Source organism: Myxocyprinus asiaticus, chromosome 46 (assembly GCF_019703515.2).
Source record: "Myxocyprinus asiaticus isolate MX2 ecotype Aquarium Trade chromosome 46, UBuf_Myxa_2, whole genome shotgun sequence".
NCBI lineage: Eukaryota > Metazoa > Chordata > Actinopteri > Cypriniformes > Catostomidae > Myxocyprinus > Myxocyprinus asiaticus.
Window position 1 is genome coordinate 13,008,601 of NC_059389.1, and position 27,767 is coordinate 13,036,367.

At 37.3% G+C, this 27,767-nt stretch overlaps 1 protein-coding gene across 1 annotated transcript; it reads right to left on the bottom strand.

The window, feature by feature from the left end:
• On the bottom strand, nt 1-27,669 carry smc1b (structural maintenance of chromosomes 1B). The gene is made up of 25 exons (XM_051689809.1): nt 27,561-27,669; nt 27,194-27,382; nt 24,415-24,527; nt 23,964-24,167; nt 23,607-23,845; nt 20,016-20,274; nt 19,510-19,650; nt 19,315-19,397; nt 18,795-19,002; nt 17,983-18,168; nt 11,294-11,479; nt 10,994-11,140; nt 10,270-10,407; nt 10,018-10,134; nt 9,093-9,199; nt 8,017-8,158; nt 7,588-7,733; nt 6,992-7,145; nt 6,398-6,493; nt 6,066-6,222; nt 5,420-5,574; nt 4,802-4,953; nt 4,572-4,641; nt 401-511; nt 1-256 (listed from the first exon to the last, which is right to left on the bottom strand). The coding sequence occupies exons 1-25, from the start codon at nt 27,667-27,669 to the stop codon at nt 158-160; spliced, it is 3,708 nt and encodes a 1,235-aa protein (XP_051545769.1). The 3' UTR covers nt 1-157.
• Between the last annotated feature and the right edge of the window lie 98 nt (nt 27,670-27,767).

Sequence of the window (27,767 nt, forward strand, 5' to 3'; positions counted from 1 at the left end):
TGTAGCTTTTAAAAACTGCCTAAACCTCTTAGTTTTAAGAACTGATGAAATCTAATGAAATCTCTTTAGGTAGTTAAGTTACATAATGAAATAATATTTGGAACATTTTAAATTGTTTTTTAACATTTAACAATAATGAAAATTGTATCCGATAACATTATAATTTCTCCTTCTCTCGATCTGTGCCGTTGTCTTTGTTCAGTGGATAAGGGGTTAGGTCCAAGGTGAGAAGACGGCTGAACATGCATTCATCAAACTGTGAGGATAATGGAAAGAGTTGCATGGAAAGAAAGAATGAGGGAAGATCTGAACAAATGAATTAAAAGGCCTCCAAAATTTGAAAGACTTTTATATTTCGCTTGGGTAATAAGACACAGTTAAAATGTGTTTATGTGTGTACCATTGAGTAAACCCCAAGCAGAGCATCTGCCCGTGAGTAGAACTCATCTTTTAGAGAGATGACAATGATTTGGCTGCTCTCTCTGGACATCTCACGGAAAAATCCTGTAACCTGCATGGAAACAGACAACATGATTCTCCTTACATACTTAAAGAGAATATAAAAATAACAGATGTGGTTGAAACTTGAGAGCAGTTTCAGAAATGAACTTTTCCATTAGGGGTCAATATTTGCCCCCTAGATTTGATCTTAAGTCCACGTCCACACTAATACATTTATTTGAAAACGCATCTTTTTCTCTACGTTTTGGCCTTTCGTCCACACTGAGATGGTGTTTTTGACAGCGATTTATCCAAGTGGATACATTTGAAAGTGCCGTCTTTGCGTTGTAGTGTGGACAGGGAAAACTGAGATATCTGAAAACTATGACACATTTGTTGTCATGTGACACAGTCATGTGATCCATTCAACCCCAAACAATCAAGATGGCGGCCCATGTTGTAGCGGTTTTGTTGTTCACTTTGACAGCATTGTTAAAGATAAGTGTTACTTTGTACAACCTTCACATTCCATTCCATCAAAGGCAATGGGACGTTTCCTCGGAATAGCTGTCCAGCAACAGAACCTGAGGACAATTGCGTTTCAGACCGTACATGGAACAGCAATTTAAGAGGATTTAAGAGTATTCATATGTTTAGTTGACGAGCAACTTTTGGCAAACTCTTTTGGCAAATGCAAAACAGCAGTGTGGACTGAGAGCGTTTTGGAAATGAAAATGCAGCTTTCAGATGTATTTGGATTAGAGGTCGACCGATATATCGGTTTTGCGGCTGGGAAGGGTCCGCTGCCGTTATACAGTATAAAAGCGGCCTCTAGAGGCGAAATATCACTTCACTGATGCCTTGTGGTGTTTGCTTTGACACATGAGATTACACTCTGCATGGAGCAGAACACTTCAGATGCAGATTTAAAACATCAACAACGAAAAGGTATGTATGCAGTACACTAAAGTACATGCTGTCATATCATTATAAAGTAATTAATTTGTTGACTAGATGCTGTATTAGTAGAGAACAGCAGTATGTTTACCGACAAGGCTGAGAGGACACTAACATTAAAGCTAACCTCATGCGGTTAGAACAATGTGACAGAAATACATGCAAGTCCTACCCAAATGTTTAACCTTTGTGTGTCAATTTAAAAAAGTTACTCAGAGGTCCTTAGAGGACAAAAATCCATGTCAAAAAATGGCCATAATATTATATATTAATATTATTTTCCACTTTCAATGAGTTAATTAACTCATTGAAAGTCCTGATCATAACTACCAAATATTCATTCATTTTCAGGATTTGAACCCTTTAAATGCAAGTTTGTTTATATAATGCCACTGTTGTTTTTTATGAAAAAAACAAACAAACAAACAAAAAGAATTATTTTCCATATACTAAATGTTCAAGAGAATTTTTTTTTGGGGGGGGGGGGGGAATTATCACAGTCTGGGATATGTCAATGATTAGCAACAACATTGATTTTGATGCATTATTTTTTGTGCAGTGTCAAATTTAAAAAAAAAAAAAAAAAAAACCTTCACACTCAGGACCTTAGAGGACAAAAATGTCCGCATCAAAAAACTGCCATAAAAATATTATATATGAATATTATTTTCCACTTTCACTGACTTCGATTTTTTAACCAAAATCAGTCCTGATCATAACTACCAAATATTCATTCATTTTCAGGATTTTAACCCTTTAAATAACAGTTTGTTTACATAATGCCACTGTTGTATTTTACACACCCACACACACAAATTTCTCAATACACACATACAAAACACACTCTGACATCCATATCAACACACCCACACAATTTTAGCTGCATCATTTATTCAATTGGCCTGCAGTGCTCTATAATACAGCAAACAGAAAATAGGAAAAAAGCATGTATTTGCTCCATAGGCTAAACATGAGAAAAATGGCGCCATCTGGTGGAAAATATAAAAACAATTACATTTTGAAGCCAGTGCACTGGAATGAAAGCATAATATCATAGAATTCATGACTTTATGCTTTAAAGGCACTGGGATCAAATATTGCAGTTTTAATGGGTTTAAATGTGTAAATTTTTATCCTTAAGGTCCTGAGTGAAACTATTTTGTGTACACAGTGTATTATAGATGTATTATAGGAACTGAGGTTGAAATATCAAAATTCCCCAGAAAATACACACCTTTGGCAAAATTTATACCATTAGAATTAACACAGCCAAAATGATCGAAAAAACTAAAATGAAAAAGACAAAAATGTCTCGAAGGTCACACAACGGTTAAATGTCATGATTGTTACCATCTATTACCATCTATTTGCATAAGTTTATATCCAGCTGGTCACGTTTATGCATTCATTAGCCAGCTAAGTTGCATATTTAACACTAGTGACGTGAGAAAGCAAATCAATATCTTCATGTAGCCAAGAGAAACGTATAAACAAATCAGAAACGCATCTGATTTCAATAAAAAAAAATTATCCTCACTGTAATACGATGACTTCAGATCGATCACATTCTTGCGCTAAAAAAGGCTAGATACAGTGCAATAAATACAGTTTAACAGAAAGCAGGTGTCTCAATATGCTTTTAAAGTTATTTTTAATTAGACACATCATCTAAAAAAACAGTGCTCCTGCACGAGACGCTGAATAAACAAAAACAAAGGGAAACGAAGACGTTCATCTAGCATGCGTTTACATAGAAAAACAAATGGATGGTTGCAAAAGCGTTTGGTGTGAAAAGCCACTTACAGTTGGTGGAGGTCTTTGGCCGTTGTGTCTTGCTCTCTTATAAGCATTTCTCACATTAAGCAATGAGTTGTTTAAATGTTTTGTTAGGAAAGATGTTCAACTTGGAAACATGTGTCTCGAGATCCTTGCATTTAGTTCCAGTCTGTTGTGTTCCGTCTGTTTGAACAGCCCCTGGCCTGGGCTCATATTCTGAGCCGCTTCAGCACTGAGTTCAGCCGAATACCACTGCTATCTGTGAATATTGCTACTCTACATACAACTGTACTGAATAAAAAACAGTGTGGTATTTCGCTGTTCTTATGAAGCTTGAGTCTGTAGTAGTAGGAATCAGTGCAAGTGTAAAACCATGTGAACTGTCTATTGAAGTGTTTTCCCCCCTCATTTTACTTTTGAATTAACATTTGAGAATATGTACCAACTAAAACTTTTTATTTATTTATTTTATGCACATTGGTTGAAAATGAAATGCTCTTTTTTAACAGCCAGTATAGGATTGTTCTATGCAATTATATAATGGTGCTTAATGGTTTATGTATTTATTGCGCCCTCTTGTGGACCAAGGAAACAATGTCAATTTAAAAATCAGCTGACTTTAAAATTTGAATATTAGTTCATATATATTGATATTTATTTCATTTTTAAAAGTACAATACATTTTCATGGTTCAGTCAGTACTGTTTATTTTTGTAATAAAGTTCAGCACTATTTTGAGTGTTATTTTTTCATTCAAATCAATTTTAAAAACTATCGGTTGATTAATCGTTATCGGCAGGTACTGCCCAACTTAGCTATCGGTAAAATCCACTATCGGTTGACCTCTAATCCGGATTAATATGGACGTAGCCAAAGTGACATTTTATTACCTTTATGAGGGCATATTTTTTATAACCATATAAAATATGCATTATGTCATCCTTTATCATCTGAATAATTAGATCTAATGTTATATAACACATGTATACCTAGGCAGAGAATATCATATCATTAATCATATGTTACAAACAAATACATGAAGGAACAACGTAATAACACGAACATTTTCTTGCCACCCACATTGAAAGTTTTGGGGGCATTTTGATCACTTTAGGTGACATTTTTTTCCCTGAGTCCTTGTTCATTTCTGACCCTAGAAGGGGCATTGCGGTGGTAAGGCTGGTCTTGCACAGAAAAAAATATTCTTTTTCAGGTAACCTAAAAAATTTATTTGTGTGGTAACATCTAGCTTAACTGGGTTTATTAAAAAATATTTTACATGATCGACTCAACCTCCCTAAAGTACATTATGTTACAACAACAAAAGTTTAAGCTAAGATCAAGTAGAAATAGATCATTGAGGTAACAATTACTATTTATAATTTTTTACAGTGTACCTTGCCGATGTTTGTGTTGTCCAGGGCAGCATCCACCTCATCAAGCACAAAGAATGGAGCTGGTCGAAAGCTAAGATTAAACAAAATAATACAGCTGCTTCTCCTGAAATCTACACATTGTTTCAGTCTGTTGTATTTACTTTGATTGAAAATGTATTGATTTTTCACCCACATCAGTTACGTCTGTATTTACAGTAAGTCTCTATATGGGTTTATGTTAAATTTTTCACCTGTGAATGGCAAAGACCAGAGCAAGAGCAGCAATGGACTTTTCTCCTCCTGATAAATTGTCCATAGCCATGAATCTTTTACCAGGAGCCACACAGTTATAATTGATGCCATCCAGATAGGGCTCATTTGGATTCTCAGCACTGAGGATGGCCTAGATATGTGTACATTGTTCATAAAACAACAACAACAACAAAACAATTGAGTGAATGATTGAGTGAGTGAATTAATGCGTAAGTGAGTGAGTGATTGACTGATTGAGTGTATGAGTGAGTGAATGAATTTATAATTCAACCGAATGAAAGGTATAGTTCAACCAAAAATGATAGTTCTGTCATTATTTACTCACCCTCATGTCATATCGTATGTATAACTTTCTTTCTACTGTGGAACACAAAAGGAGATGTTAGGCAGAATGACAGCTTCAGTCAAATTAAATTTCATTGTGTGAAAAAAAGATCCAATGAATTTAAGTAGTGACTGAGGCTAGCATTCTGCCTAACATCTCCATTTGTTTCACAGAAGCAAAAGTCATGCAGGTTTAACAACATGAGGGAGAATTAGCATTTTTAGGTGAACTATCCCTTTAAGAATTAAATGAACCCTACAGAAAGCCTGACCTGTGCACTGGCGTTCCTGCAGAGTTTTTTGTAGATCTGGTCGATGATGACAGACACTTGTTCAAAGCACTGGCTAAACAGATGGAAGCGTTTGGCCTTCACCTGCTCAAACTCCTGACAGCATTTCTTAGTGGTTTGTGTGCTGGTCTCAAATGCTGATCCACAGAGTATGGAGGGGTAATGACACACAGACATGATCAATGGAATGTTTCATGTGACTAAGAATGACAGGTTACACAGAAAAAACTTTAAAACAAATGGAAATGATAAAATGATGAAGTGTAAGATGATATTGTGATGATGAGTATATTTGAACCTAACCATACTTCAGGAACAAAACTGTTAAAAAATGTCCAATAAGTTAGCTGATCTGACAAAACCTCCATCTGGAGATATCCCCAAAGGGAAAAGTTTTTTATTTTATGGTTTGGAGTTGTCTTTAGTATTACAATTAGTTTCATTTAAAAACTAAATAAGTCTATGGTGATTCCCCATTAATTTAGTTTGGTAAACATACGTGTGTGGCTTTGGTTTTACTACTTTTGTAAATAATAGCAAACTAATGTCTTAGTTAAAATTGAAAACTGCAAAAAAGGGTAGTTTTAGGGGTATAAAAAGACGATATGTGTGTGCATTTGTCCTGTACCATCCATAACTTCGCGGAAGCTGTCCTTCACTTCTTTCATCTTTTCTAGTGCTTTCAGGTTGGGAGCTCTTGACACCATGATCATACACTCCAGAGAGGAGACACCTTCTTTGAGTTTCTCTAACTCAGCCTGCACTTCACTCTCTTCAGTCAGGGCCTACACACACTCACACATACAACTAAGGTACTGCAGAAGAGTAACATACTAATAAAGTAGAACTTAACTGCAACACATATCAGTCCATTTTACTGACATACCCGATGTACTGCAATGAAAAGCAGATCAAGCATTGTTAGCTCTGAGTGAGACTGCTGTAAGTACATGTTTTTACCTTAAGGCCCCTGTCCAGTGCTGAATAATCAAACACTATCTGTGCCTCTCGTTCATAAATGTCCAGTGTGCTGATGCTTTGAGATTCAGAGTCCAGCTGCAGTTGAGACATAATTACAGCAAAGATTAGCTATCAAAAGAACAAAATTTTCTATATCTATACAATCAAAGTACATGCTGGAAGTTAGCAACACAGCTGAAATTGCCTGCAGCACCTTTAAAGTTGATGTAATTTTTTTGATGATAAAATTCTCTATTGTATCAGCTTAATATGGAGAGAAATCTAAGTAAGCCATTTGTGGGTTGATTTCACCCAAAAGTGTAACATATTGGCTCTGTGCTCCTATCAAAACATTACTCTGTTTGTTTGATCAGCCCATCCAGCCCAATCAACACTGGCTCAACCAATGGCATGAGTTTAGGGTGGTACAATCTGTTTGTACAACCAAAAAAGACAGGGTGAATTTTATGGAATCAGTGATTAGATTTGCAATTCCATTTGGTGATGTAAGTGGTGCAGAAATTACACACTTCAGCTATAAGGGAACAATCTGTGCTGCTTTCTTTCAAGTTAAACTTGGTTGTCTGTCTGTACCTGTATGTCACTGATGTCATCCAATGCACCTGACAGCAGTCTCAATGGTAGGGCCTCTATTTTACAGCCCAGCAGCATGTTGTGTTTGCACAGTCTGAGCTGTTCTAGGGCCGTCTCAGTGCTGATCATTTCCTTCTGAAGCTTCACCAGCACCCTGCAGAAACAGCCAATAAAGATATAAAATGTATACTGCTGCTGAGTGACATGCTGTGAAACGTTGAAATCTTTTAAGCATCATTTATCAGATCAACTATTCATTTTAATCAGGGTTCCCACACTTTTTGACCAATGCATTTCCATTACTTTTCCATGACCTTTCCATTAGTTTCTGATTTTTGATTAAGTATTTTAGGAAATCATTCAAATTCAGACCGATTCACTAATGAATCAAGTTTTGCTCTATACAAAGCAATATCCAGCGATGACATATTTTATCGCAGAGCTTAACTACAAAAATGTATATTCATTAAAGATAGTTCAATGATTATTGAGATTTTGAGATTTTTGAGATACTTTTTTAGGCCTGGAAAGCATTTAAAAAGTATTAAATTCCCTGATTTTTCTGTAAGGGACCTGTATCATGTTCTGAGACTCACCTGCTTCTCTCCTGGAGGCCTTTAACTTTATTGTCAAGCTCAGCCTTTGCATCATTAACCGAAGTTGTCTTTCCCACTAGTTTGTTGTTTAGTTCTATGAGTTTAGACTGAGTCTCCTCCTCAGCTATCATAAGTCTGTCCTCCTCCTTGTGGAGAAGTGAAGAATAGACTTCAATACTTAAAGGGACAGTTCACCCAAAAATCTACATTCTGTCATTATTTACTCTCCCTAATGTCGTTCTAAGCCTGTATTACTTTTTTCTTCCATACAATTAAAGTGAAAGGTGACTGAGGCTAACATCTCCTTTTGTGTTCCACAGAAGAAAGAAACTCATACAGGTTTGAACCTTGAACTTGCAACATCAGTCTAAGTAAAATAACCAGGACACAGAACTTTGTGGAATATAAAAGTGGAGTGAGTCAGTTTGCCTCTTTCTGGCTGAAAATGCTGCTCTCCTCTTTTTGGATGGTCTCTTCAATCTTCTTCATCTGTTTAATATGTTTCTCCAGCTGGGCCTGCTCATACTCCAGCTGGGTACTGAGACGGGTACGCTGGGACTCAAACTGCAGGCTGAACATTCAGGACATTTAATTAGCAAGATTTAGTTCATAGCATATTTCATGCTGTATTACACTTCTCTCTGGAATTATTGATTCTTCTTGGTAAATCACGTCAATCTCTGGTCAAATATTTGTGGGGTTTTTTACTGAGCGCTAAATACACTGTGCTAATTTCATTACTCTCATAGCAATCTGTGGTCTAACATAATACAATAATTTAATTTCAAGTCAATACCTGATGTATATTTTTTCATAGTTTTTTAAGCAGCTATGTAATAGTTGGGGGCCTGGTTAGCTCAGTGGTAAAAGACGCTGACTACCACCCCTGGAGTTCGCTAGTTCACTAGTTCAAATCCCAAGGCGTGCTGAGTTACTCCAGCCAGGTCTCCTAAGCAACCAAATTGGCCCGATTGCTAGGGAGGGTAGAGTCACATGGGGTAACCTCCTCGTGGTCGCTATAATGTGGTTAGTTCTCGGTGGGGCGCGTGGTGAGTTGAGCGTGGATGCCGCAGTGGATGGTGTGAAGCCTCCACACGCGCTATATCTCCGTGGCAACGCGCTCAACAAGCCACGTGATAAGATGCACGGGTTGACGGTCTCAGACACGGAGGCAATTGAGATTCGTCCTCCACCACCTGGATTGAGGCGAATCACTACGTGACCACGAGGACTTAAGAGTACATTGGGAATTGGGCATTCCAAATTGGGAGAAAAAAAAAAATAGCTATGTAATAAGTGAGAAAAGTGAGTCAAAATAAATCGCTTCAGGATAACACAAAACCCTGATGCTTCCTGATCATCTTGTTAGAGTTTATTTTTAATAAACTCTAACTGTACATTATCCTTTACATATTGTACAAAGGCAATTAAGTTAATTAGCTGTTATCAATTAGTTCCTGGTATAGATAATTAACATGGGCAGCATGTATTTGTGCAGGTCTCACCGCTTCTTCTCAAAATCCTGTTGCAGTCTTAGATAATCATGTTCGTATTCACGGATGTTTGCAACACCGATATCTGCACAAAAGTCTGCAAACACAACATCCTCTATCTGCAGGAGAGATCAATCCACCAAAGAGATAATCAAACTATATTAAAGGTAGAGAGAATGGTTAGAAAGGTTTTCCTTGACTGTGGTTACCATTAAGGGAAAATGTTACAGTTACCAAGTTTATATGCACTTAAGAACACATTTTATTCCAGGGTTTTGAAGAAAGACGATTTTCTTACATCACAAAGTGGTTTAACACACCTAGGTTTCTCCTAGAGAACGTGGCTTAATGTGGCCATGTAAACACATAAGCACCGTTCTGATGGGTGTTTGAAGAGTGCGCATGTGCATGAACAGACTGAATAAGAAATTTCATTCGATGGAGCCTAACAACAAGTGAACACAGTGGAAAGAATTCAACATTTCTGGGAGTAGTGGGAAAAATACATATACTATAAACTATAGCCATTTATACACAACAATGTAAAATATCGACTGTCCCTCATGTTCGCATACTGTTTATGCGCTGGTACGTTGGGGGAATCCTAGAGTTTGACGTAAGAGGGAAACCCCACTATTGCAGCAATTCTGCTGCAGGTTGTGACAGAAAGTTAAGGAAACTAAAAACCAAAAACAACAATAAAATAACAAACTCTTCCTCAGATACCATGTTTGTTATTTACACAAGCGTCACAGGGAAATAACGTTGCTGTGCAGAAAGCTTCTTACTGACTGAGCCGCATGTATACGGAAGTAAAAAGTACAGCGTTTATACAGTGCATGTAAACCGGAAGGCTGCTTTCCCACAATAACCCACTTTCCTGCAATAAACCGCTTTCTGATCTCCATATAAACGTAGACAATGAAAATCAAATGACCTGATGGATTTTGTCTCTGATGGCCTTCATCTCATTGTCTTTTAGTTCAACACTCTCGGTCTGTATCTCAATCTGAGCTTCAAGGTTAGAGAGCTCACTCCCAAGTTTGGAAATCTCCTGTAGTTTACACACACACACACACACACACACACACACTTACACACCAAGTTATGGTTCACAACAATTGTTTAAATGTAAAGGATTGAGATTAAAAAGAGAGAAAAAGAACGAGAAACAGTGTTTGTGACTTGCAGCCTGAATAGCTGGGATGTTCTTCTTGCGTATGGAGTCCAGTTCTGAGTTAGAGTATTTAAGGCGAGTCTGGATTCCCTGAGACTGAGCCCTGATTTGCTTCAGCTCCACCTCCTTACGTCTCAGCTTCATCAGATTCTACACATACAGTATATCAACATACATTCAGGCCATACTGCACATAACAAAACACTAACACTGTGGCTGAACTAGGCGTGACGCAATAAATCAAACGATAGGAATCTCTTCAAATCTCTTCCATGTTAATCTGAGTTTTTGCCCCAGCCAACTGTGACCGTGACACATGACTTGAAATTGTAATGGTCACTTGGTTTCTAATTCTGTCGCTTCATGCTACATTTAAATTGTACTGGTCCAAAATCCTGCTCCACATACCTGTGTATTAAACATCAAATAAATCAGATTGGCAGTTTTTTGTTGCTTTACACACTTTTAAAGGAATATAAAATATGCAAATACTTTTTGTCTTAATTAGGGACAATACTTTTGCATCTACTCTTTTAGAATTTATAACCTAACAAGCCAAACTTCTTTTTTTTTTTAATGTTTTGCTTAAAACGTGTGTTTGTGCTATCTTTCTTTAAAATAAATGCAACTTGGTTTGATATTTTGTTTTTTAATGCACTGATCCATACATTTTTAATTGTGGATTTTAAGTCCAAACTGAATATCTATGGGTCTATTGGCGCTCTTTGACACTTACACGCAGCTCAGATGCCAGCTTCTCCTTTTGCTCCCTTAGTGTGTTCATGTCCTTCTCCTCCCAGCGCCGAGCTTTACTGCGCAGGTCCACAGAGCCCCCTGAGATCACCCCAGACTTGCGGAACAAGGTTCCATCAAGAGCCACCGTCTATCCAGCCAAGACATTTTTACATTTACCGGCAAAGATATTTACATAAAGGCATAAATGTATACAATAAAAAACCCCTGTTCACATAAGCATTCTGTTCAACGTCATTGCTCTAAAATGATGATCTTATGTCATGCAGATGCTTGCACTCACCTGATGGCGCTCTGGGCCATCAAAGGCGATGTGTCGGGCGTCTCTTAGAGTCTCACAGACCAGGGAGTTCCCGCACACATACTGCACCACTCTCTTCAGCTGAGGGGCATTCTGAGCACACTGAACCACATCAACCACCATCTTGGCTGTCCGCACTTCCCTTAGACGCTCGTTCAGGGGGCGCACCTGATGCATATAAGGCAAAAAACAATTTATAATGTTAAACATTAGTCATTTACATTACATTTGATAGGAAGCTATGCTAGATCAATCTTCTGTGTTTCCTTTGGTTATTTTTGACCATATGAAAAGCCATTTGGCAGAGTGATTCCTGCACCTCTATTCAGGAGCAGCCCTGCACCGCTATAAAAACAGCATTGTTTTGTTTAGTATGAGGTTAAGAACAATTCTCCTCCCGCTGCAAAAACAGCATTTAGTAGAAAACACTACAGATTAGGGCTGGGTATTGTCAGCCACCTCACGATACGATACGTATCACGATACATATGTCACAATTCGATATATTGCGATACATCACAATATCATGGTTCGATTTTCTTATGATTCACATGCTTTCAATTTCATTCCAATTCATATTGGTATATTTCATTTTAGTTAAATCCATTTTGCTTACATCTGAAAGAAATTCTCTCTCAGCTTATGTTTTTATCACTAGTTTTTCATCACTCTGGTCACGTTTTAGCTTTTAAAGTATACAAATGTAATGTACTCCATCAATAAATATGATGACAAAAATTGCATGTGTGTGTGTGTGTGTGTATATATATATATATAGTTGAAGTCAGAAGTTTACATACACTTAGGTTGAAGTCATTAAAACAAATATTTTAACCACTCCACAGATTTCATATTAGCAAACTATAGTTTTGGCAAGTCGTTTAGGACATCTACTTTGTGCATGACATGAGTAATTTTTCCAACAATTGTTTACAGACAGATTGTTTCACTTTTAATTGACTATATCACAATTCCAGTGGGTCAGAAGTTTACATACACTAAGTTAACTGTGCCTTTAAGCAGCTTGGAAAATTCCAGAAAATGATGTCAAGAGACAATTAGACAATTATCTTCTGATAGGATGTGTACTGAATTTGAGGTGTACCTGTGGATTTATTTTAAGGCCTACCTTCAAACTCAGCACCTCTTTGCTTGACATCATGGGAAAATCAAAAGAAATCAGCCAAGACCTCATAAAAAAAATTGTGGACCTCCACAAGTCTGGTTCATCCTTGGGAGCAATTTCCAAATGCCCGAAGTTACTACGTTCATCTGTACAAACAATAGTACACAAGTATAAACATCATGGGACCATGCAGCCATCATACTGCTCAGGAAGGAGATGCATTCTGTCTCCTAGAGATGAACATAGTTTGGAGTGAAAAGTGCAAATCAATCCCAGAACAACAGCAAAGGACCTTGTGAAGAAGCTGTAGGAAACAGGTAGACAAGTATCTATATCCACAGTAAAACGAGTCCTATCGACATAACCCAAAAGGCTGCTCAGCAAGGAAGAATCCACTGCTCCAAAACCTCCATAAAAAGCCAGACTACAGTTTGCAAGTGCACATGGGGACAGAGATCTTACTTTTTGGAGAAATTTCCTCTGGTCTAATGAAACAAAAAATTAACTTTTTGGCCATAATGACCATTGTTATGTTTTGAGGAAAAAGGGTGAGGCTTGCAAGCCGAAGAACACCAACCCAACCGTGAAGCATGGGGGTGGCAGCATCATGTTGTGGGGGTGCTTTGCTGCAGGAGGGACCGGTGCACTTCACAAAATAGATGGCATCATGAGGACACAAAATTATGTGGATATATTGAAGCAACATCTCAAGACATCAGCCAGGAAGTTAAAGCTTGGTTACAAATGGGTCTTTCAAATGGACAATGACCCCAAGCATACCTCCAAATTTGTGGCAAAATGGCTTAAGGACAATAAAGTCAAGGTATTGGAGTGGCCATCACAAAGCCCTGACCTCAATCTGATAGAAAATTTGTGTGCAGAACTGAAAAAGTGTGTGCGAGCAAGGAGGCCTATAAACCTGACTCGGTTACACCAGTGCTGTCTGAAGGAATGGGCCAAAATCCAGCAACTTATTGTGAGAAGCTTGTGGAAGGCTACCCAAAACGTTTGACCCAAGTTAAACAATTTAAAGGCAATGCTACCAAATATTAACATGTAAGTGCATGTAAACTTCTGACTTACTGGGAATGTGATGAAATAAATAAAAGCTGAAATAAATAATTCTCTCTAATATTATTCTGACATTTCACATTCTTAAAATAAAGTAGTGATCCTAACTGACCTAAGACAGGGAATGTTTTCTAAGATTAAATGTCAGGAATTATGAAAAACTGAGTTTAAATGTGTTTGGCTAAGGTGTATGTAAACTTCTGACTTCAACTGTATATTAGGGCTGTCAGTCGATTAAAATTTGTAATCGCCATTAATCGTATATTTTTTGTAGTTAATCACAAATAATCAAAGATTTTGAAAATGCTGAAATTTGGCACCATATATAATTCTTTTCCTGTCAAAATGCATTTATTTCCATCTTAGGAAAGAAAAGAAAACAATATGTAACAATATAATGCTTTATTAACATTTTCCAAACAAAGTCTTCCACAATGTAAAGATAGAAATGTACTATCACCTATTCAAGTAACAGTAAATGTTTCACAAAGTCTAACTGTAAGGTTGACTTATTGAAAGAATTAGTCCCCATAGGTTGAGTATTCATTCATTTCATATTTCTATATTCATAATTCTACATTTAAAATATTCATCTCATAACATTATTTATGCATTTGCAACTGCTGTGTAAATGCATTTATTCCTGCTCTGTGAAAATACACCTAATTACCACTTCAGATGCAGCTTCTGTTCCACCTTTGCTGTGTAAAGATGGCTTTAGTCCATATAGGTTGTGTTCATTGAAAAGGGCATTAAATCTTTTAAACTCTCATCCTCCACAATATTAATCTGCCAGTAGACTGTGGCTTCCACTTTGATACAGCAATCATGAGCTGCGTCACAGCATCAGCGCCAGCGTCAAGTGCTGCTTTGAACTCCACAGGAAAAGCGGAGTGATAGTTAAGACTTGCCGTGCTTCAGTGGTAATTAAAATACGCTGATAATACTTGATTTCTATCACAAGTCCTATCTGGGCTTGTTACATCAAATAATAGCGCTAAAAGGTCCTTTCTCCATAATTTTATCACTGACAGCACTGTTGTGGTGTGTCCGTCACTGTAATGACTCCGGGCGGACACATTACAAAGGTTCCGCCCTCCCAACAAGTGTTTATGCTGTATTACAACAAAAATTAAAGCATGAAACTTTTTTAATTAATTGCATGCGATTAATGCATTAATTATATATATATATATATATATATATATATATATATATATATATATATATATATATATTAGGGGTGTAAATCGGACATTTCATCATGATACGATCTTATATCAATTCTCTTGGCCTGCGATCCGACATTTGCCGATACTTTAAAGTCTGGCGCGATACGATTTGATTCGATTCAGGGCCCTGCAATCGATAATCCGATATCATGTGCCTATTTTACACAATTAATTAAAAACTTTTTGCCCTCAAATGCAACCAATATATAATTTGAATATTTTATTGAGCTCTCTGAAAAGTGCAAATTTAGTATCCACATTGGGACATCTACAACAAAATAAGGTACTTCAGATGTTGACAAAAATTACACAGATAATAATATAAAAAATAACGTCACACACAAGTGATCATCAATCGTTTGATTACAGATTATTATTCAGTTTAATCCAATTCAAAGTACTTACATACCCATGACTTGTTTCCAGCTATCTGCAACTTCCACAGTTGTAATGAAAAATTCTGTTATAGTTAACCAGGATAAATGTTAGTAAGGGTGTTGATGTGTAGATGTGTAAAGTCTTATAACTGATGCTAGTGCTGGGCAGCAGGTGATTTCTCTTTCCCTCATTTGTGCTGTTCAGAATGTCGGTGTTGTCAAGACATTTCACATGATGGTTGAACTGCTCCATGGTACTTTTAAATAGCAAATTCTCATGTAAAATTCAAATGGGTCGCATGCGCAACGATATCGATGGAAGCCTGAATGAATCGCGCATGTGAGCTGCTCTGCGTTTGTCACGAGAGCTCGCATTTTAAGGAGCGCCAGGTTGATGTGCTCGCACTGATCCTGTCACTGGTCTGGAGCTCGCGTTTCGCGGGAAGCCCAGTTGACACGCACGCACTGATAGCAGAGCGCAATTTGGCTTCACAGACCCTGTGCACTTCCTTGTTCCACATGAAAAGTGAATTTAGTGCTCATCAAGTGAAATTAATGTAATAAGGTTGTTTCAACGCCTGACGGAAATGCGTACATACATGGCTGACATGAGAGAATTAAAATAAAGGTGAATCTTAAAAAAAATGTCTATATCGTTATTTAAGTTTTGTATCGATAACATTGGATCGTTGGTTATATATACATACATTGTATACTGTATATTTGTGTTGTGTGTGTGTTTTTGAAATTTACGTGAGCATTGCAACGTTTTTGCAAAACTGAAATTACGTGCTTGATAAAACGTTTTGCTGCACTCTTCAAGTGAAATGTCCAGCAGGGGGAGCCAAAACCGAGCAAAATGAGGTTGTAATCAGACAAGGTTTTAAGGTGAATTTTAGATGGACGTTTTAATAAACCGTACTGCCCTAAATTTAAACTTTACCCTATACTTAACCAATAGTGTCCGAAAAGAGAAATGAGAGTTTAACAAAACAGATATCCTTACCCTTTACCAACACCAAACCTTAACCTACAGTGCTTTAAAATGCTGAAGCTAAATGAAAAGCAAATATTGTCGCTTCTATGTCTCTGTTGTATCACGTGTCAGCTTGGGTTGTTGTCTGGTTTTGAACTGTGGTCCTCCGAGTCCGAAGTCCAATGCTCTTTGAGGAGCGCTACCGTGCAAGCTAATCATATGGGAATAAATATATATATGCAGGTGGGTCTGTAATACAAGCGTTAAAATGTATAATTTTTCAAATTATGCGTTAGAGTAAAAGTGTCTCCATATCATAATATAGTGTAACATCCGAGGTTGTTACCCCTCCTACCAACCACCAGAGGGAGCCCTCTCCTGAATATGAACTCTTTATATACCGCTATCTGAATACTGTACTGTTTCTTCTTTGGTGACTTCCTGTTTTGAACTATGTATAAATACCATGCTGTTCCATTGTTCATTGTGAAGTATTGCCAGTTTATCCTGCCTTACCAAGTGTTTTTCCATTGCCATTGCTGACTGTTCTCTTGTTATGACAATTGCCTGTTTTCCTGGATTTACTGCCTTTTGGATACCCCTTTGTTTTTTTGCCTTGTTGGACTGTCTTTTTGGTTTATTGGATTATACAGCCTGCTTAACAACTACCTCTATTTGCCTGCCGATTTGGATTGTTTGCTTGTGTACTTTAATAAACTTCCTGCACATGGATCCTAACACCGTCTCCATGGCCAGTTCATTACACATAGTAGGGTCTTAGTAACAGAGAGAAATATAAGTGTAAATAAAGCCATAATCAGCCACTGAAGTCATGATTTGAGTGAAAGTAGAGAAAACAAACAGTTGTTGTAGTGCATCTAGTGTTCATTTCACCTGGAAACTGCAGGGAATTGTACCTGGAAACACGTATAACAAGTTTTGCAAAAACATATATAGAATCATGTTTTCACTATGAGACCAGGTTGAGAACACGTGCTAAAACCAGGTACTGTCTCTTTAAGGACAGGGACTTTAACGCAAATGGAGTCGTATGGCTTGTTTACAGTATCAGTGCCATGTCCGATTAGAATTAAATGTTTATTTTTTTATATTTTTTTATCAACATCTATTAAGACCAAAGAGGGAATTATAAGAAACATTATCAATGACAAATGGATTATGTGGATCTATTCTTTGGATTACAAGGCAAACCAAACTTTACTCTTAGCACACAGTAAAAGGATGCTGAACTCAGTGCTGAACTGGTGAGTGAAATCTGAAATATTACCAGGCAGTGGCTAATTACAGACATTTTAAGTCTTGTCTGCGAGTGATATTCTCTCATTGTAAAGGGCTGCGCCAAGAGTAAAAGATCGGTTTTGGGATTTTAAGAATCTGTATCGATATAATAAAATGAAAACTGCAGTTAGTCAGAAAATGTATATTTTTACACGGCCCTAGTGCCAAACGCATGAGAGAAGACCAGCGTGTCCGCAAGAGAAAAAGGGTCGGTTTCAGTCTCTCTCGCACCTCATAGAGAAATGCCACTCTGAATTTACTTAGTCTTTATTGAACTGTTGGACATTATATGAATACACAAATAGTTGATTAAAAATATCGATACAGGAATCTAAAGTATCAATACAATATTGTATCACAATATAAGTATCACGACATATCGATATTTGATAGTATTGGCACAGCCCTACTACAGATATATAAATTGTTTTTTTCTTCAGTGTGGCTACCATATAGCAAGCAATGTCAAATAAGTTCAAGCATCAAGCAGTTCAAGCTCTCTATATTAAACTCAGAATGGAAAATTAAAGAAATAAAGAAATAAAAAGCATTAAAAAATTATATTTGGCAATTAGTGTCATTTTACTCACATCTATATAGTCAATAGGGAGAAATGTCTCTGGTTCAGCTCTCTCCTCTTTCAGAAATCTGATGCAATCATGAGCCACTTTGGCAGTCGTAACAACAATAGCGTTCATGTTCTTGCCAAACACCTTGGTGACAGCGAGCTGATATTTTTTGTGGATGGGCTGGCACAAGTCAACCAGACGGCCATACTGAAAAGAGTCAAGAAATCATGAACAGCAGAGATTTTCATTGTGTTCCCCATACTGGTCATAAAATGTATAGCACATGCTGATCGAACATGATACACTGGTTATGTTTAGAATGGAATTCTACCTTACTGCTACCTGAATACTACACACTGTATACTGCCTACTATTTTTTTTAAAATAGTAAGCGATAAAGTGCGCATAATTATGTGTAAAAATGTCCTAAAAAAGATTAGTTTTGGCAAATTTAGTAAGTCATCCGGATATTGTAAGAAGACAGAAAATATGCCTATTTGTGTGCATACTGTGCACAGTATACACACTATATACTGCAAATACAGAAAGTGTTGTATGCTAGTAAGCTAAAAAAAAAAAAAAAAAAAAAATATATATATATATATATATATATATATATATATATATATATATATATATATATATTCTATAATAAGGTAAATATTTTTCTGACATTTTGACCTAATTCTGTTTAAAGTGACATTTGTTTCATTTTGTGTTGAAATACTAAAAAAAAATCAATCCATTGACAAATAACAAATAACAGTTAATAAGCTCTAATCTGCCCTAGTGGCATTAGGGGGCTATGTAAAATTGTACAAGTGTTACAGTACCACCATATCAGGGTAGAGTCTCCTGAGGCTTTCCAGGACTTCATCTCGTTTCTGCTGTCGTCGGTTCTCCTGGCTGTCCAAACGAGCGTTCTGAAGCTCGGTCAGCACCCGCGCAAGTTCCTGGTTCACCTCCTCCGATCGCACACGGCCTCTCTCCAGCTCTTCCGCCAGATGCTCCTCCTGCTCTCGTTGCTCCTCCAGGGCTTTTCTGCAGTAAACATGAGTAACAAACTCTTAACAAAGCTCACGTGTTCCACGGAAGAAAGAAAGTCACACGGGTTTCGTATGAACATAATGAGGGTGAGTAAAATATGATAACATTTTCATTTTTAGGTGAACAAACCCATAAAAATATAAGACATTAATAAGAATTTTAAAATTAATATGAATATGAAAATGAAAACACACTCAAACAATATCCCTAATACAAATCACAGATTCAGATATTTTAGCTCTGAGTTTTTGTTAGAAATAAGAGGCAATATACACTCAAGAGGAAGGATGAAAGAGAGTGACGTACGTAGAAGTGTTGGCATACTCTTCCAGCTTTTCTGCCCTTTTGTTGAAATCTTCAAGCCGACCTTGAGCATGTTTAATATTAATCTGCAAACAAGAGCTGTAGTCATTAAATATTTGCCTGGCCATCTCTAAAATACAGCAAAACAAAACAGCTGGGCAGCTGCCTTCTGTTTTACCCATACAGAAAAAAACCCACCTGTATCTCAGTCTTCCTTCTGAGGTCAAACTGAAGCTTCTCGCTGTCAGCCTTCACCTCCCAGTGCAGCTTCTCTGCGTTCTGGCTTAAAACGGCTCCCTTTTTCCTGGCCAGCTCTTTGAGCTCCTTATACTGCTCCGCCTACAACAGTACAAACAGTGGTTTGTATAATATAGTCATCATTAAATCAAACGAGACCCTTTTTACTTCCCAGAATGTCCCTGGTCTTATTGTACACAACTGCATGTTATTCTACAAACAATGTTTGTTTTCATAATCTTTTATCTGACAGAATTCCCACATCTTTTGACCAACTGGCTTTTCCATGATATTTCCATGAGTTTTCCATGTGTTTGTGATTACTGGATAAGTATTTTTTTTTAAATCAATTGATGGAAATTTACAGCTGTGCATAGAAAGAAGTTGTGAAATGCATTATCCGTCGTTTCATGTTGTCTTTAAAGAGAGAATGTTCACCAAATACTATATTATTCTCTCTGTTTTACCTGGGCCTCCTCTAGCTGCACTCCAGTTCCTCTTTGAGCCTCCTCCTCCTTCATCTGTCTCTCACTGACCCTCCAGGCTCTCTCCAGCTCAGCTAACTCACTCCTCAGCTCCTCCAGCTCCTGCTCCTTCTTGGCCTGCTGACTCTGGTTCTTCTGAAGCATTCGACTAGCCTCCTCTACTTTATGCTCATGGTGGGAGGTGTTCACTTTAGCTTTGATGTACTGAGGTCTCTGCTGATTTCGAATCTGCTCCTGGGATCTAGAACGTGAACAATTAAAACATTTATTTTTTACATTTATTTTTCTGTCCTTAAAGGGATAGTTCACCCAAAAATGAAAATTCCCTCATCATTTACTCATTGCCATCCCAGATGTGAATGACTTTCTTCTGCAGAACACAAACAAAGATTTTTGGAACAACATTTCAGCTCTGTATGTCCATTCAATGCAAGTGAATGGTAGTCAAAACTCTGAAGCAACAAAAATCACATCAAGGCAGCATAAAAGTAATCCATATGACTCAGTGGTTAAATCCATGTCTTCTGAAGCGATATGACAAGTGTGGGTGAGAAAAAGATCAATATTTAAGTCCTTTTTTCCTATAAATCTCCACTTTCACTTTCACATTCCAAAGTTAAAGTGGAGATTTATAGTAAAAAATGATTAAAATTTTGATCTGTTTTTCACCCAAAGTGATTACATTGCAGGGACATGCTGTCCATATAAGCAAGGTAAGCAGTGCTTACCTGACAGAAGGGTGAAAAGAAAAAAGACACTATGAAATATTTTAATATAATTGTTAATATAAACTACTGTTTTCACTTAAATTCGTCATCTTTCATCTCAGTTGACCAGCTCAGTTATTCATTTATTAGCTTTGGCGCCACCATCAGGTATGAGCACTTTATGTTAACTGATTCCATTGTTTACCACCATTTCATTCAACACTGTACATTAATTCAAATTGTATCACGCCTGCTACAAATGGCCAAGGTAAGCATGCTTACCAAAATGAGTAGGTCAATCAGAAGCTCCTTCCTTCAGTCATGCTATCTGATAGGCTAGATTTTAGTTTTGTGTCAACACGTTCCAAGTTCACATAACTAATGCATTATTAAGCGCTAAAATGGATATAGTGTAAGCATCGACGACCTAAGCAGATTTGGCAAAGTTAATTTCAATTAAAAATCGAGAAAAAGAGGCTATCGAAACTTCAACAAGTGGGAGACTTTTACAACAAAGCGACACAGATGTTCATTCGCAAGGAGAGATGCATGGATTTTGTGTTCAAGTAAAGGTAAGTTAATATATTTATTAAAAATCGATGTTATTGATACTAGGTCATAGATACTAGGTCATTGTTTAAAGCTATGAAGTGGTGATCTGGAAATCATGTCCTTCTTGTGTTATGTCCGTTATATAGTTCTAACGTTAGGGCGCAGTGTCTGTTTAAAAAATATATATTAAGGAATGTAGACTGTCGTGTCTACGTTACATTTGCCTTGTTCATTCAGGTTAAGACTTTTGTCTTCGGTGGTCAGATTAGTTAATTGCTGCTGTCCATTCCAGTGGTCCTGAACTGTGGGAAGACTTGATGTTGGCCTATGATGTTGAAACTAGTAACTGGCAATCTTTTCTTTTTGTTGTATGTCAAAACAAGCTCTTCTGGCACTATGGTTCATTGTATGATTTAATGGACAAAAACAGGCTCGGCTCAATATATGACAATCTATACAATCTATACTAATCAATTTGTGTGATATGAACAATATTACTGTCCTGAATTTAAAACAATTTGGTCATGAAGTTTGCCACTGTGATATAACTGTTTCCACTGACTGGTGGGTTCTAAGGCAACAATTTGCATCTATAACATCTCCATGACATTACACTCACCCGTATAATGTGTTTTGAGCACAGCGTTTAATAATGTTGTGGTTATGGGGGTGTGGTCGTGTGTCTGTCTGCAGGAGAGAGAGCGGTAAGGCTCGTCACCTGGGTTGTCATTATCTCTAACACCTGTTTCTTGTTGTAGTGGTGGCGGAGGGAGACATGAAAAGGCGCACAAAGCATCAGAGTGACAGAGAGAGAGACCAGAGGGAGAGACTGTACCTGTGTGTGCTCGATAGAAGCCTTTACTCATTTGTGTGTGTGACTACTTGGCCATTGAGTGACTTTTTGTTTATGTTTTATGAAGGACGCTGAAGAGTAATAAACATATTCACGTTGACAGTTCGCTGCCTCCTGACTCCTTCATTACCCAGACAATGAACCTTCAACAAATGTGTTTTAAAAATCTGCTTGCCCAGTCTCAAAGCCCACGGCACGTGACTGTTACATTGCTTCAGAAGACACATATTAAACCACTGGAGTCATGTGGATTATTTTATGCTGCCTTTTGTGATTTTTGGAGCTTCAAAGGTCTGGTCACCATTCACCTGCATTGAAAGGACATACAGAACTGAGATATTTTTCTAAAAATATTTGTTTGAGTTCAGCAAAAGAAAGAAAGTCATACACATCTAGGACGGCATGAAAGTGAGTAAATGATGAAAGAATTTTCATTTGTGGGTGAACGATCCTTTTAAAGTAAATGCATTAAAACAGAATGCACAACCGGATAAGAATTTTAAAAAGCAATTTAGATTTAGATAGCATTCTTTGCTAATAAATCAGCCAGACCAACTTGTGAATCAGTTTAAAGGATTCACTGGAAAAAACAAATTCAGAAAAACTATTTGCTCACAAACACCGTTTTGTCATAGCGTTACAAAAAAGTGTACATTACATTTATTCACCCTCATGCCATCCCAGATGTGTATGACTTTCTTTCTCTGCAGAACACAAATTAATGTTTTTATAAGAATATCTCAGCTCTGTAGGTCCTCACAATGCAAGTGAATGGGTGCCAAAATATTGACGCTTCAAAAAGTACATTAAGGCAGCATAAAAGTAATCCATATGACTCAAGTGGTCAAATCCATATCTTCAGAAGTGATATGATAGGTGGTGTGGGTAAGAAACACACCAATATTTAAGTCAATTTTTGCTAGAAATTTGCATGAAGATCAAAAAGACAAGAAGAAGAATGAGTGAGTGAAAGTTAAAGTGGAGATTGCCTGAGCAGGGAGGAGAATTTATAGTAAAAATGGACTTAAATATTGACTTGTTTCTCACCTACCCATATCAAATAAATTCTGAAGACATTGATTAAACCACTGGAGTCATATGGTTTACTTTTATGCTGACTTGTTGTGATTTTTGGAGCTTCCAAATTTTGGCACCCATTCACTTGCATTGTATGGACCAAAAGAGCAAAGATATTCTTCTAAAAATATTCATTTGTGTACTGCAGAAGAAAGAAATCAGGGATGGCAAGAGAATTTTCATTTTTGGGTAAACTATTAAACAATTAACTATAGAAATTCTATACTTTTCATATTTGTTTAATATTCTATTAATTTGCATGACTTTTCCAGGTCTGGAAAACAAATTACCTAATATTTCCAAGTTTTCTATGACTGTGGGGAGCCCTGTAAAGATTTCCCCACTGATTTTTGCAGTCAGTGGCAGAGACTGTTTGCATCGCACCTGATCTCTTTTTCCAGCTGCTGAAGCGCTCGATTCAGACGACCGTATTCTTTCTTCTGAGCCTTCACGGTTTGTTCCCAGACGTCCAGGTTGCTCTTCTGCTGAGCCGCAGCCTCTTGTTTCTCCCTCAGTGTATCTGACTGTGCTTCAATGGCTTTCTCATTGTGGAAGAGTTGAAAGAGGGTCAACTGAAGTTTGCGTTCTCTGAGTTCATCCACCAGCGCCTGATACTTTTCTGCCTAACAAGATGGAGACAAACACATCATGTGGACATGTGTTCTCATGAAGATGTTTAGTGTAAGATCTGTTCTGCTAATAAACATATGACCAAATTGCAGAAAGCAGAAAGTGTAATACCTCAGTCTTATCTTTAAAAACTTGCTTCTTCTCAGCTGTAGCTGCCTTCTTCCTGTTAAAGTGGAACTGGGTGTCCTCTTTGGCTTTGAGCAGGGCTGCCAGTTTGGCATCATACTCATTGCTCAGCTCTCGGGAGTTGCTGATACGTTCAAACATCTTTGTTCGATCTTTGGGATTCATCATGGCAATAGACTCCACAGCACCCTGACATGCAAGTTATTCCATAATAATAACAATTAACCATAAGGCTGACAAATAATACTCCATCCTTCATGGCTGATGTCCTATGGTGTGGGATACTTCACAATAAAACTCCTCAGAATATGCAAAATATTCTGCATGTGAGTGACACTGAGGCCTCCATTATTTTTGGTTCTTTGCAGTTATTACAACAAGGTTTTTTGCATATGTTGATTAATTTATTACTTAGACCAGCAGGACTAAAACCTACCTGATACACCAGACAATTTTTTGCTTTCACCACAATGCCTATCTTCTCCAGCTCTCCAGTGTACTTCGCCAAAGTGAGCTTTTTACCATTCACACGATATTCAGATGATTCCCCTGTAAGTCAAGTTAAGTCAAGTCAAACATAGAGCACATTTAAAAACAACAGAAGTTGACCCAAAGTGCTTTACAGCTCAAACAAACAAAATATATAAAAACAGATTGATTTATATAAAACATAATAAAATAAATACAAATATTTAAATACAACATCATGTATTAACCCATTTCAACCTATTCAATGATCTATTCAAAAGCCACAGAATAAAAATATGTTTTTATAGAAGATTTAAAAATGGCTAATGATGAAGCTGACCTCACATGGAAAGGTAGACTATTCCATAGATTAGGACCTATCACAGAAAAGGCACGGTCACCCTTAGATCTATAGCGGCAATGAGGAACATTCAATAGAAGTTGATCAGAAGACCTAAGTGCTCTGGTTGGGGAGTAAGGGTGTAGAAGGTCACTGATAATATTGGGGCGTGAGACCAGTTAGTGCCTTGTAGACAAAAATCTGAATTTTAAAATCAACCCTGAATTTCACTGGAAGCCAGTGTAGAGATGTTAAAACCGGGGAAATGTGATCCCTCTTTCTTGACCCTGTTAAACGCCTAGCTGCCGCGTTTTGAACAAGCTGTGGGTGGGATAACGCAGTTTGGGGCAGACCAATGTACTATGAGTTGCAATAGTCTAACTTTGATGAAATAAGTGAGTGGATCACAATTTCCAAGCCTTTATGGGAAATACATTTTTTATTTTAGCGATAGATCTCAGGTGGAAAAAGCTGCCCTTGACAACAGCACTGATCTGCTGATTGAAAAGTAATGATCATTCTAAAATCATTCCAAGACTCCTCACATGATCTTGTACATTCGACGACAGAGGACCTAACTGGGCAACCAGGCCAGGTAAGTAGGACATGGACGAATCTTAAATCAGAACTTTGGATTTGATTTCATTTAATTGTAAGAAATTGTTTGCCAGCCAATGTTTAATATCTTTGAAGCAATTAAGGCCGTTCTCAGATGAACAATTCTTGTCTACACTCACTGGGAAATAAAACTGTGAATCGTCCGCACAACAGTGATAAGATATGCTGTACTTCTGAAAAATAGAGCTCAGAGGAAGCACATACAGTGAAAATAACAAGGGTCCTAAGATTGACCCTTGAGGGACACCACACTGTAACTGAGCCAAAGTAGAAGAAAAATTACCTAAATTCACAGAGAACGTCCTTTCTATTAGATAGGAGGAAAACCACTGGAGGGTCATCCCCTGGATGCCAACCATACATTCTAGAAGATCGAGGAGAATATTATGGTCAATTGTGTCAAACGCGGCACTGAGATCTAATAAAACTAAGAGGACAGGTTAACCTGAATCCATGGAGAGTAAAATATCATCAGTGACTTTCAACAATGCAGATTCAGTGCTGTGCAAGGGTCTGAAATCAGACTGAAATGTATCTAAAATGTTAAATGTATTTAGATAGGAGTAGAGCTGCGAAGAAACAACTCTCTCCAAAATCTTGGAAATAAAAGGCAGTTTGGAGATTGGTCTGTAATTGTTGTGTATTTCCAGATCCTGGATGTAGAATTGTATGTTTAAAACTACTTGGAACAACTCCACTTGCTAATGAGCTGTTAATTATAGCTGTCACACTGGAAGTGATAGTCATAAAAACTTCTTTAAGAAGGCATGGAGAAAGAATGTCCACCTTGTAACTGGACTACATCTGCTAACTGTGCTGACGTAACTGGTTCAAAGTGAGTCAGGGAGCTGGACGGGGAAGGAATTAATGGTTGATCAAATTGTGAGGGTACATTCGCACCTTTAATTTGCTCAATTTTGTGAGTAAATAAGTTTAAAAATGTTTCACAGTTCTCTTGGGTGGCATCCAGAAAAGCATTTTTAGTTGGGTTTAAAACAGAATAAATCGTTTTGAACAAAACTTTTGGTCGATTTGAGTTATCAGAGATTAATGTAGAGGAAAACATGGCTTTAGCTTATTTTACAGCTCTCTGATAGTTTGTTAAACACTCCTTTAAAATATCATAAGAGACTTGAAGCTTGTCTCCTTTCCACTTGCGCTCAGCTTTTCTGCACTCTTGTCTGAGAGTGCGGGTGATGTCATTTAACCAAGGCTGTGAAACACATAGACATATATGTCTATGTTGAAACACACTTAACTCTCCTTGGCTTGAGCGGACCGACATTATCAAGTGTAAAAGTACAAGATTTATTAAAAGCTTCAACCAATGATTCAGTGGAGTCCAGCTAAGACATCATCTGTGAAATGCCTTAAATAAAATTCTGAAAAAAGATTGGCAGTAGATGAGTGAATGAACCGGGAGTGACGTAAGGGCTGAGAAAAAGTGAACCACACCAACAGAAAACAGCCTGATTATATAATATCCATTCATATCAGTTCATACAGCTACCCCAAAAAGAATTTGAACATTTAAACCAAACTGAAAATGCATTAATGTCATTGCATAAGATCACTTTTTGAGCTAAACATTTCACATCAAGAAGTTTGTTAGGCTTTAAATGATAAAACAATAGATATAATGTTCAAAATTAAGACAAAAGCATTTGAACACTTTTTTTTTGTTTTACTTAGTTCCACTTGTCCATAGTTTGTCAATTGCAAATGTAAAAAGTAACTGCAAAAATGTCTCAAAAAGTGAAATGTATCATATGAGATCAATCACACCCACCTGAGATGGTTCTACTAAAGATCATTTCCTCATTGTTGTCACCACAATAGATCATGGTAACACTGGCAGAGGTGGACACAGGTATTCCGATGTGAGCACCGTGGATGAGATCTTTGGTATGTTTGACGCGGAGATTTGCCGCCCTCTCTCCCATCACGAATCCAAGAGCATCCATGACATTTGACTTGCCTTCGAAGATAGGCACAAGCGAAAAAAAATATGACACGTAATACATAAGTAATAGACAGATAATGACCAGTTATTTGTCGAAATTAATCATTCGATTTGATCATTTATTCGATTAAGTTTGAGCTAGCAAGCTAGTCAAAGATTTTGGAAAACTTCATCAGAATAATTATGAACTCACCTGATCCATTAGTGCCAATAATGCAATTAAATCTTTTAAATGGCCCAATAGTTTGCTTTCCTCGCCAGGACTTGAAGTTTTCTACGTCTAACTGTTTCAAGAAACCCATGTTTCATGTGTGGCTGTAATAGACACGTTTGTTTGAAGAAAGTGACTGACAGAAAAATTGGAGTAAAGGCGGGAAAACTGCCTTGCGTCTGAGATTCT